General features: G+C 47.2%; 1 protein-coding gene across 1 annotated transcript in view; it reads right to left on the bottom strand.

The window, feature by feature from the left end:
* Nucleotides 1-253: 253 nt before the first annotated feature.
* The window catches only part of LOC311321434 (cyclic nucleotide-gated channel beta-3-like), a gene marked incomplete at its 3' end in the record, with an annotated part of 32,928 nt that continues 20,665 nt past the window's right edge, over nt 254-12,516 (bottom strand). The window contains exons 8-16 of the mRNA XM_084453415.1: nt 12,319-12,441; nt 11,054-11,195; nt 10,193-10,352; nt 9,976-10,073; nt 9,702-9,785; nt 7,795-7,913; nt 7,444-7,596; nt 650-800; nt 254-277 (exon numbers count right to left, since the gene is read on the bottom strand). Of these exons, the coding sequence (XP_084309541.1) occupies nt 254-277; nt 650-800; nt 7,444-7,596; nt 7,795-7,913; nt 9,702-9,785; nt 9,976-10,073; nt 10,193-10,352; nt 11,054-11,195; nt 12,319-12,441 (1,054 nt within the window). The remainder of the gene's footprint in view (nt 278-649; nt 801-7,443; nt 7,597-7,794; nt 7,914-9,701; nt 9,786-9,975; nt 10,074-10,192; nt 10,353-11,053; nt 11,196-12,318; nt 12,442-12,516) is intronic.

The following is a 12,516-nucleotide window of genomic DNA, read 5'->3' as shown; positions in this document are numbered from 1 at the left end:
GCATTACATGAGAGAGATCTGTACAACGTTTAAACATATTGGCTAACAGCATATTGACCCTAACTGACCAATCAATTAATAATTGACATGCTTGTGTCTCTACAAATCCAATATTGCAAGTCTATATCATCACAGCAGTAGACTGGTTGCCCTCTGGAGAGCTGTAATCACACTACAGTAGGCTAAACAAAGAGCAATAGACAAAGCGTGTGTAAAGTGGCAGATGACTGCTGAATCTGACGTCTCCCCCTGGCTACTTCTCTGCTGCCTTCGCTGCCTGGGAGGAAAGAGAGAAAGACAGATGCTGTACATCACTCTCAGAATGTGTTCTGAGCGACATTAAAACCATATTTATTTTGATATGTACATGTACATCCATTTCCATGTCTGGCAAGGTAAGTCTGCAATTCTGCTAAGTGACGACTACTATGGGTAAATGAAAGGGGGTACATCAATAGAAAGATACAGCAGACAGCTCTACAGTTTATTGTAAAAAGTAATATGGCACCATGACACCTGTTTTGTGTAGTGCCCCATTTCATGTGTCTTCTTGAAAGTGAACAATCTGTTTTACTTAACTGTATCTGAGAAAAAAGCTGATGTAGACTAGTACAGTAATGTAGCCAGAATTAACAGAACTGTACTGTACTTTGAGTTTGTCCAAGAAGCCCCCTTTGCTCATCCCTCCAAAGGCACGGATTATTTTAGGAGTGGGGGGTCTAGGTCCAAACAGTGCCAGTCCTTTCTTCTTCTCCTCCTCGGCCTTGGCAGCTGCTGGACCCTTGGCCTTCATCAGTTTCCTTTCAGAGTCAGACACATAGCAGTCAGCATCTGGTTTACACTGTCCCCTAAGCTTTTTCATACTAAGATTTTGTATAATCTTATTGCCTTTAATAAGCCTGAGAACTTAAGAGGGGCGTTCAGAGGAGAATCTCTTTTGACATTGTGTTAGTCTAGGACTAGGCTTAATCTTGGTACACACACAACATTGTGTTAGTCTAGGACTAGGCTTAATCTTGGTATATACACAACATTGTGTTAGTCTAGGACAGAGGTGGGCAAACTTTTTGACTCGCGGGCCACAATGGGTTCTCAAATTTGACAGAGGGGCCGGGCCAGGAGCATTTGGATGGAGTGTTTGGGCCGGATATACTAAAGCGTTGCGTGTAGCGTGTGCAAACCTCATAGCACAGTAAGCACACGCAAATACATTTACAACCCAATTTATTAACAGTGCTCACTGAGGACTGTCTTTCAAATGTACAAAATAGCCCTTATCCAGTTAGTATGTTTGTCTCAATGAATATGCAAGATGGGGCGTTTACACACTATATTGTGCACAATACTGGGAGGAGAATATGTAAATAGATTAAAATAGCACACGCACTGTGATTTATCAAACCTGGAGATTGCATCTGTTTTTAATACGTTTCAGTTGAAGGTGCAAAGTTAAAGAAATCAACATTTATTGAAAAAAGATGAATGGAATCACTTTCAACATTCAAAACATATTATTACCCAACGAAATACTCAAGCTCAATAATTTCTAATTGTGTTAAACCCCGCAAAATCATGGACGGATTGTCCTGACCACGGGCTCTACAAACTCGCCACGGACGCCTTCACCTTCACGCGCAAACAGTACACGTGTACCGTCGCCAAGCACACAGAGATAGACTGTATTAAATATCCTACCTGCAGCAGAAACTAGAAGTGGGTCTTTAAATTGAGAGCGATGTGCGGCGTGTTAATGAAGCTACTGTACCGCTGCTGTGCGTAAATGCGCACATTGCTCTTAATTAAAAGACGCACTTCCAAACTTTCCATATGCATTTTTTTCATAACACAGTAGAAAAACTCACCAATTACAGTGGGAACAGTGTTGTTGGTCTCCTTTTTTTGCCAGTGCATCAAAGTCTGGAGTTAGTTTTGTTGTGGCATTTCTCAGGATAGATCTGGGGTGTTGGTCACTTGGATCTGTGACGGGCTTTGTTGATGTTCATGACGCTCAACGTCTGCTCACACACGTAGGTCGAGCCAAACAACGCCAGCATCTTCTGTGCCGTCCGCCGGAGGTTTGGAAACGTGGCTTCGTTAAGTGAAGCGTAAAAGTCATTCAGTTTAAGAGACTTGAACTTCTCTTTTGAGACGGAGTCAGACTGAAGATCGATCAGTTCCAATTGCAGCTCCTGCGGTGCTGTTTCGGGGTCTTGTGACAGGGGACAGGACACCAGCTGAAGTGACTTGTCAATTTTTTCAAAATCTGAGAACCGACGGCAGAATTCTCTGTGCAGGTCGTCCAGTGATTTGCAGTATTTCTTCGCGTTTCGGGCAGCCTCTTTCTGCATGGCTAGTGTGGGAAAATGAGCGAAAGATTTGTTTGACATTTGTCTGGAGAATAAAATCAGCTTGGATTTGAAGGCTCTCACATTTGTATACATGTCGTGCACAAACTAATCTTTCCCCTGCAGCTTCACGTTCAGCTCATTCATGTGTGAAAATATGTCCACAGCAAACGCCAAGTCCAGTTGAGCAGGTTTGAGGTGGTCAACCGAAATCCGCTCCAGCCTGTCACCAACCTCCACCACAAAGTGCTTATCCCCAGTGTCCCGCACACGAAACGGGCCATTGTAGGGAGACTGCAGGGTGCCCCGGTGAGTGTCGTGGCGGACGAAAACAAACTCTGCTGACCGCAGTCCAGCAGGGACATAGGACTGTGGGATGCCATGTTGAGAGGTGGGGATCGGAGCGAAAGCCTTGGCTACATCCTGCAGCATGGACCGTTGGCAGCTGGCGGACTGAGGAGCTGTGGCGTTCGGGAGGAAATCCCCCGGGACTCGAAGCGGCTGCCCATAGACCAGTTCAGCGGACGAACACTGGAGATCCTCCTTAGGGGCGGTTCTGAGGCCGAGCATGACCCAAGGAAGCTTGTCGAGCCAGTGGCTGTCCTTGAGGGCGGCACGCAACGCGGCCTTCATCGAGCGAAGTAACCGCTCGCACAACCCATTAGCTTGAGGGTGATATGCGGTGGTGCGATGGAGCTTCACCCCCAAACCCGCTGCGACCTCACCCCAGAGCTCTGACGTGAACTGCGCGCCTCTGTCCGAGGAGAGGTCAGATGGAGTGCCGAAACGGGCGACCCAGGACCCAATGAAGGCTCGGGCAACCTCAGCTGATGTTGTAGAAGACAGTGGGACGACCTCCGGCCATCGTGTGGTCCTGTCGACCATGGTGAGGAGGTACGTAAAACCACGGGAGGGCGGCAGGGGACCCACCAGGTCCACATTCACGTCGTCGAACCTCCTTTCCGGCACCGGAAACTGTGCCAGGGGGGCTTTGACGTGCCGGAGCACTTCAGAACGTTGGCACTCCACGCATGTGTCAGCCCAGCCTCTCACATCTTTCTTGAGTCCGTGCCAGACCAACCTCTGTGAAGGCTTTCTGCCTGGGTGGGACAGGCCATGGACTGCGTTGAAAACGCGCCGCCTCCATCCGGCCGGCACAACAGGGCGAGGCTGGCCAGTAGAGACATCACACAGGAGTATGTCGCCGGCGTGGCTGAAAGCCACCTTCCTCAACTGCAGCCCCGTGACGGCCGTCCTGCAAGCCTGCACACCCGGGTGGTGGCCTGGTCCACCGCCAACCAACTGTAGTCGAGCCCCAAATGGACGGCCCCAGTGACTGCCCGGGAGAGGTAATACATGCTTGATGTCTGTAGTAAACTCAGAAACGTATGACAACTGCCGCTGCTGACGGGCGGACAACGGCTCGGCCACCTTAGACATAGCGAACACCAGTGGCTTTTGATTGACGAAAGCTGTAAACTGGCAGCCCTCCAGTAGAAAACGAAAGTGCCTAACGGCGAGGAAAAGGCCAAGGAGCTCCCGTTCAAAGGTGCTGTACCTCCGTTCTCTGGGGTTCAGCTTCCGGCTGAAGAAATCGAGCGGCTGCCATGCGCCGCCCACCCACTGCTCATACACCGCGCCGACAGCGTAGTCAGAAGCATCCGTTGTGATAGCGATGGGTGCCCCGGCCGACGGGTGTGCCAGCATTGCCGCGTTAGCCAGAGCAGCCTTCACATCCTTGAACGCCTTGTCCCTCTCCACTGACCACTCTACCGCATGTTTGGGGGCCTTGCCCTTCAAAGCCTCATACAGGAGCCTGAGAAGGTGGGCAGCTCGGGGAATGAAGCGGTGGTAAAAGGACACCATGCCGATGAACTCCCGGAGGGACTGGGCCGCGTGTGGGCGCGGAAAGTTTGCGACAGCCTCCACCTTAGACGGAAGAGGGGCCGCCCCATCCTTGGTGACGCGGTGGCCCAGGAAGTCGATGGTGCTCAGACCAAACTGACATTTGGCCGGGTTGACAATCAGCCCATGCAGGCTGAGCCTCACAAACAGGGTTCGGAGGTGGGACAGGTGCTCTGTAGCAGAGGTGCTGGCGACCAGGATGTCATCCAAGTACACGAAGAGGAAAGCTAGGTCCCGTAACACAGAGTCCATGAGGCGTTTGAAGGACTGTGCAGCGTTCTTGAGGCTGAACGGCATGCGGAGGAACTCGAACAGTCCGAGCGGGGTTGTCACTGCTGTCTTGGGGATATCCGAGGGATGGACGGGCACTTGGTGGTATCCGCGGGTGAGGTTTACCTTGGAAAAAATCACCTTCCCAGCCAGGTGGGCAGAGAAGTCCTGGATGTGAGGGACAGGGTAGCGGTCCGGCGTTGACGCATCGTTGAGTCGACGGTAGTCACCACAAAGGCGACACCCGCCGCCAGGCTTCGGCACAATGTGGAGGGGCGAGGCCCATGGGCTGCTGGAGTGGCGGATGATGCCGAGGCGCTCCATGTTCTCGAACTTTAGCGATGGAGAGCTTGGTTGGGTCGAGGCGCCAAGCCCGGGCGTGCACCGGTGGGCCGGTGGTGGTGATGTGGTGTTCCACCCCATGCCTGGCAGTGGCTGACGAGAAAGTGGGCTGAGTGAGGTCCAGAAACTCGGAGAGGAGGCGGAGAAACACATCTTCGTTGGAAAGCACGCTGGACAGCCTGATGGAGTCTGTGTCACTGAGCGTACACACGTGCGAAGAGAAGGTGACAGCGTCAATCAGGCGTCGATTCTTGACGTCCACCAGCAGTCCATGGGCACAAAGGAAATCGGCACCGAGGAGGGGAAAAGCCACATTAGCAGTGATGAAATCCCAGCTGAACTGCTGCCCATTGAAACACATTTCAATCCGCCTCGTGCCATATGTACGGATCGGGCTGCCGTTAGCAGCTTCCATGGGTGGGCCGTGAGTGCCAGGCAGAGCATCCACGCTCGATGCAGGTATGACGCTCCTTTGTGCGCCTGTGTCGCAAAGGAAACGCCGCCCCGAGATGGAGTCCAGCAGGAAAAGTAGCCGGTTGCCCTCCCTGCCAACGCTCGCGGCCACTACTGAGCGCTGGCCCTCTCGTTTCCCGACGAGCCGAAACTGCACGGGGTGTTGCACTTCTTTGCCTTGGCTCCAAACTTTGCATGGTAGAAACACAGGCTGGTTTCCTGTCGCCGATTGGGGGTTGCCGCGGCAACAACCGCAGCGTCACCAGGTGGCGTTGTGCGGGGAGGAGCAGGAGACAGCGCAGACGCACAGTGTTGTTGGCCGGCCAGGAAAAACTTATCAGCCTCCTCAGCAAGCTCGTGGTGGTCGGTAATGCTGGTGTTAGCTAAAGCGGCTCGTACCTGAGAGGGTAGCTGTCGCAGAAACAGGTGGACAAAGAGGAAATCCGGCTCACGCGGACCCAGTAGATTCAGCATTTTGTCCATGAGTTCAGATGGCTTGCTGTCGCCCAAGCCTTGCAGTGAAAAGAGACGGTGGGCTCTCTCAGCGTTGGAAAGCTCAAATATTTTCAAGAGGTGACTTTTGAGTGCCCTATACTTCCCTTTCACTGGGGGATTTGTAAGGAGGCTCACCACTCTAGTCGCAGTCGAACACCCGAGCGCCGACACTACGTAATAATACATAGTTGCATCCTCGGTGATATTGCGAATTGCGAACTGCGGCTCCGCCTGGGCGAACCATGTTGCAGCCGACGACTCCCAGAACTCCGGCAATTTAAGATAAACTGCGTTGACTTCAGTCATGTTCGGAGGAATGTTATCACTGAATACTCTCAGGATACAAACGTCGGGGTCACCAGTGTAGAGGAGCTCTGAAAGGGATGAGTCGAACGACTTCTCTCAGGCGGCTACACCAACGTGTGCCAACCAGAGTGACACACACTAAAATAACGTGAGGAAACAGCAGCACAACAAAAACAGTTCCTAACTCACTAAGGGGAATTATGTATCTTAGTGCTCACTACACTGGATTCTTTTCAGCAGCCCGACGTTTTTTCCTGTTAAATTTGGCGATCCATCCGTGGTAACATTGGCAAGTTTACTCCAAGGTAGCTTCATTCTCTCGATGACAGCAGACACCTGTTCATATAAGTCCTCTCCTCGCATTTTCCCCTTCAGCGATTCCATGCTCAAAAGCCCCTCCGTTATCTCTAAACTGTCGTTAATCCCTCGGATAAAAATCAGGAGCTGAGCACTGTCTTTTATGTCGTTACTTTCATCCAGTGCTAGTGAATATAACTTAAAGGACTCCGCCTTTTTGTTTAACTCGCTGACTATGTCTTCGTCAATCAGTTCCACACGGCGAGTCACTGTCCTGCGTGATAAACCGATTTTTTCAAACTTGCCTTTGCTCTCCGGACACAAGAGACCTGCTGTCTCTACCATGCATTCTTTCAAAAACTCGCCTTCGGAGAAAGGCTTGCTAGCCTAATTTGAATGCCAGCAAAAAACTAGCCTTGGTACTTGACTCTTGAATCGCAGTATGTCGGTGGAAAAAATTCTGATGAGTCTGTAAATTAGCTGTCAACCTCTGAGCAGTAGCCGCCCGTTCTTGTGTTGACTGCTTGCTAGCGTAGTTTGCATGCTTCGTGGCAAAGTGACGGCTGATATTGTACTCTTTGAAAACCGCAACAGCTTCTTGGCATATCAGACATACAGCCGTTGATCGGACTTCTGTGAAAAAATATTTTGTTGTCCACTCCTTATTAAACACTCGGCACTCACTGTCCACTTTCCTTTTCTTTGGTCCGCTCATTTTTACAGAAGGGCTCAAATGGCAACAGGAAAGTGAAAAGTGAAATAAAGAGTAATACGCTACACTCCAACAAAGGTCAATGTGTCTGGAGTGCGCCATCTATTGGGGAAACGCGGGCATTGCAGGGAAAAGGGAAAATGAATGAGGTTTTTACTATAATTTGGACAAGTTCGGCGGGCCGGATTAAAAAGTCTAACAGGACGTATATGGCCCGCGGGCCGTAGTTCGCCCATGTCTGGTCTAGGACTAGGCTTAGTCTTGGTACACACCACATTTTGTTAGTCTACGACTAGGCTTAGCTATACAGCATCTCACCTTCCCTTCCTGGCCAAGACTTTCTGGGATTCGGGGTAGTGGACCAGAATGTCAGTGAGATCCTTCTTATCCAAAACGAAGAGGTTAGCGAAGCCATGAGCTTTGACGTTAGCTGTTCTCCTGTTCCCTCCATCTTTTGCAGACTGAAGTAGACTGAACACAGAGCACACTACTCAATAGGAAGCTACATTTGTGATTATGAGTGGTGGGAGTAAGCTTGACAACTAACCATTTCCCACAAATCTACATGATTATTGTCCTGCAGTCTTTTATTGTATCAAACCATTGGCTGTATTATGAAGACAGTAAAGTCTTGACTATGTGACACACCATGAGATCGTTGTTGTTTACCTGATCTCTCCAAACACGCAGCCGGCCTTCAAGGTGACAAATACTATGGAGTTGTCAGGTCCCCCAACCACCTGCACCGCTCCACTCTTGATGATGTACATCTCTTTACCGATATCCCCCTGAAGCACACATCATCAAATCAAACGTCATGAAATATTGTCAGTTATACAAAGGGTAGTTCCATTCTCCCAAGCTGCTTGGTTAAGAGCCATTATATTTGTGATGTTAGCTAGGGTTAAGCTAGCTTTCTGTTGATGTTACTGTAGCTAGGCTTATGAACATCTAGTTTTCTGTCCATGGGTAGCCGTGGCTGCGTTTTCTAGAGAGCAGCAGCATACATACATTTGAAACATTTTCTGTTGGCATTCTAGGATGTTTTCAATCACTTTCTGAACATCACACCTGTGAATGCACCCTGTGGTGCTGCACTCTGTCAGTGGCTGTGCTTGCTGTTCATCATGAACAAAACAAGCTGGTAAGTGATTCTCTTACTAGCTACGTAAAGTAATAGCTTGTGGTGAACACTATTTGGGCATAATTTACACCGGACTCTAGGTGGTCACTGTTACAGAGCTTAAGGGACCAGCCATTACGTTCATTGTTGAGTTGTGTAAGTGGAATGTAAATAAAAGGCGAGTGAGGCAGAATTATAACCTGCCTCCTTCCCAAGTTCTCTAGGCCAGGGTTTTTCAAAGTGGGTGCCGTGCTGTGAGTCTTAGGGTGCTGCGGAATCCTTTGATAATATTTGGAATTTACTGTACCAGTATAACTTCTAAAATAATTGCATATCAGCTTAAATGTCATGTACAAAATTATTTTCAATCATGTACATAATTGTTTTCAATCAGTTCTAACCAAAACTGTTACTGTGGGGGGGGGGGGGTGCTTGTGACTAAGTGACAAAAAATCTCACTGCCATGTGGGTGCATACTGCATCTCCCAGATGGGCCTGCTTGGTAGCCTACATATCTCGACAAAAAACTGATTGGCGCTACTTTCGGTTGAGGGGTGACATCGTGGGCTAGCTAACGCAAACATGCTCGCTAACATTGCCTGTCAGCAGGAATTGACTAACGCAGTGAAGGTACCAAGTAAATTAGCAAGGAACTTTGAAACAGCATCCAGCATACAATTCCAAAGACATTTTAAGAGCCTGAAATCACACATGGCTTTTTAACAACCAGACATGTGTACACTGAATGTCCAATGTTGCTTGTTTGTCCTGCCCTTTGTGTATGCTTGGTCTTGTCAGTTCCTGCATGCTGTCTCAGTATTGTTTTTAGAGTAATTCTGTTTTCAACCTCTGTAATGTATTATAAATGTACTGTATTTTATGCTTTACTTACAGGTTGCCTTTTAAATATCTGGCCAGGGACAGCAGATGGAAACTAGCCATTTGGGCATATATAGTATTCTACTATGGATGTATGTGCATTGTCCCTTCACAAATAAATAAATACAAAATAAATACAAACACAATGAGACAGTGAATGTACAGATGCTTTCAACTGTGCCTGTTTGACAAAGCATAGGGACGTTTTTTAGTGGCCAAGTTAGTTGCCAAAGCTAAAAAGCCACACACCATTGTGGAAATGTTCATATTACCATTACCATGTAAAGTGCTGAGAGTGAAAACTAGTTTGAGAAACACTGCTCTAGGCACCACAAGCTCACTTATATGGTCAGAAAGTGTTTAGAAACATTGTAGCAAGGGGCATCCTAGAATGCCAACACAAAACGTTTGTATGTATCAGATGAGTTTGTGGGGATGATGCTGTGGAGAAAAGCCCGCTCCACTTACACGTTCAACAGCTGTACATGTTGATTGCATGCGTCACGTCTACGCTCACCGAGGGCCCTTCTAGTTTTCCATTTGTGGACGTAGATTATAACACACACAAACGTACCTTCTTCACCACAAAGTCCCCTGGTAAATAAATGATCGACTTGAGCCTCAGCAACATGTCCACCAACATCTGCTGATCACAACCCTGATGAAAAGAAAAGAGTGAATGTGTCCTAGTGTGGTTCAGTTGTGCTGATTGAAGGTACTGGGTTCAGTTCTAATTATCTTTAAAATAAATCTTTAATCAAGCATGTCTGCAAGATGGTTTCAGGCCTATCACTTTGAACGAGTCTATCATCTGGAAGGTACAGTAGAGGTTAGTGTGTGTGTATTACCTTGAACAGATCTATCTTCTGGAAGGTAGTGAGGTTAATGTCCACAGCAATGGCTGTTCTCATGACCAGAGGCATCTGGTCCAACAGCTCAGACTCATCTGGACAGAGGGAGGGAGAGGGAGAGAAAGAGGGAGAAAGGAGAGTGAAAAAAGAATGAAAGAAAGAGACATTGAGCACGAGAGACAAAATTGATCATCCGCTCCTTATCTTTATTTACCCAGCATGCCTTGGGAGGCCCAGGTGTAGTTGTACCAGGTGCGGACCCTGTTCTGCACCACCTTGGGGGTGGAGTAGGTGTTCATGTAGGACACACAGCCGTCCATGGAGGCCCGGAAATACGTCTGGCCTGCCGTGGCCGCACCGATGACGTCCCTCATCTGGATACCAGGGAGAGAGAGAGAGAGAGGGAAAGATATATACTGTTAATGTACTACTGTGGTTCTGAGTGACTAGAAGTGTAATTGTCTTCGACTGAGTGACCATCAAGTGTAATTGCGACTGTGTGACTGTTAAAGGGATATTCTGGAATTTTTGAACTAGGGCCTCATTTTCTACTTACTATGATGTTTTTGACTGATGGAGATCATTTTCAGTTAATTTCATGCTGTAGATAGCTTTGGGTTGCTCTAATTTCCACTGGTGGCTAATTATAGTGCAACACAATGAAGTCACGTTAGCCTGGCCAAAAAACACCCCCAAACACCCAAAGCGCACCCAAAAACAAATTAAATATAGTATTAAATATTAAAGTGTTGAATTCAAACTATCGTGTAATACATTCAAAACGGATGAGAGACTTTGCTCATATTTAATTTGTTTTTGGGTGCGCTTTGGGTGTTTTTTTTGGGGGGGGGGGCAGGCTAACGTGACTTCATTGTGTTGCACTAGCATTAGCCACCAGTGGTAATTGGAACGAAAAGCTGAAAAACCAAAAGATATCTACAGCATGGAATTAACTGAAAATGATCTCCATCAGTCAAAAACATCATAGGTAAGTCGAAAATGAGGCCCTAGTTAAAAAATTCCAGAATATCCCTTTAAGTGTGACTGTGTGCTTTGATCTCTTCAGATACTGTACCTGTCCGATTAAACTAGAGAACACAAAGACACCTGTGAAGAAGTTGGTCATCTGGAAAATGATCTCAAAGATGGAGCGGGGCTCAGGCAGGCCCCCAATGTTGATCAGACTGCGGACAGCAAAGTAATAACAGCGCAGGTACCTGTGGGTGAAGAGGAGGCGTGTTGACATTCAATTGAGGTAAACACAAAACCACATCATGTGCAGTGTACCTCCTCCAGGAATTATTATATTCAGCGTTGGACTTGAGGGATTTCATGGGCTACTTTCCCAGACACATTAAGCCCTCTAAGTTCCTGCCCACCAAATAATGTATTTATCATATACTGTAGACTCCTTTTTTGTATTCCCACCCTTCATAAAGATGAACAAAAACGTTAAACTAGAACTGAGGTATATTTTTTGCTCAAAAAATTCCAAACCTACAGTACGAATACAATTGTTCTGAAAAATATTTTGTTTTGTATTCTGGTCAGATGAAACGCACATTGAGCATTTTGGACATGTATACTATATACTGTATCAGCATTATGTTCAAATCAAAATCAAATCAGTTTATTATCACTGTAAACGAATGTACCAGCGAGGGAAATTCTTGCCACCTTTGGTGTCCAAAGAGTAAGCATTGAGCATTGAGCGGGGGACAACCAATAAGCCCTGGTCAGAGGACCTGAGTGAACTGCTCGTGATGTAGGAATGAAGTACTGTAGGTCACAGATGTACACAGGTGCCTGACCATGCAGAGCTCTAAAAGTGATGACAAGAACCTTAAGATGAATCCTAAAGTTGATAGGGAACCAGTGTAAGGAAGCTAAGATGGGAATAATGTGACAAGTCTTGCTGGACCTAGTCAACAGCCTTTCAGCTGGAACATGTGTAGACGGTAGAAAGACTGCATCCCATGCCTCCAGTGAAACATGGTAATGCATTATTATTTTTGAAGAATATAATTTAATGCATTTTTAATCTTAAAGCTCATTACCTGTATGGCTTATTGTATGCTCTCTTTTGTTCATCTTTATAAAGGTTATGAGTCTACGGTACATGATCAATGGAAATCTAAAAATAGATTTTGAGTAAAGTCCCACTTTTAAGAATCCACTAATGTCAATAGATTATCCTTGAAAGAGCTTCTTAATTGAAGACTAGGATTAGCCTATCTGTGTCTGGGAATCAGAACCCAAGTCTGTTATGATTGTATGGATCATATTGCGGATCAACCAATTTTCCCTTCCCCATATAAGTTGAATGGTGGTACTACATACGCTGTGCCTTTTCCGTTGTAGGCCCATTTGGTGCGACCAATGCCCTGGTAGGCTGAAGCTAAGTAATACAGACAGGCATTCAGGTGCAGGATGAAGAGTAAGTAGCCTGTGGTGCGACCCACTCTGTCGAAACAAACATCTCAACAACATCAGAAACTGTATGATACATCCTGTGGTAAGGAACTGGTAAGGTATTCC

The sequence above is a fragment of the Borostomias antarcticus genome (genome assembly GCF_949987555.1).
Source record: "Borostomias antarcticus genome assembly, chromosome: 2".
Classification (NCBI taxonomy): domain Eukaryota; kingdom Metazoa; phylum Chordata; class Actinopteri; order Stomiiformes; family Stomiidae; genus Borostomias; species Borostomias antarcticus.
This window is presented reverse-complemented; position numbering and strand designations above follow the sequence as displayed.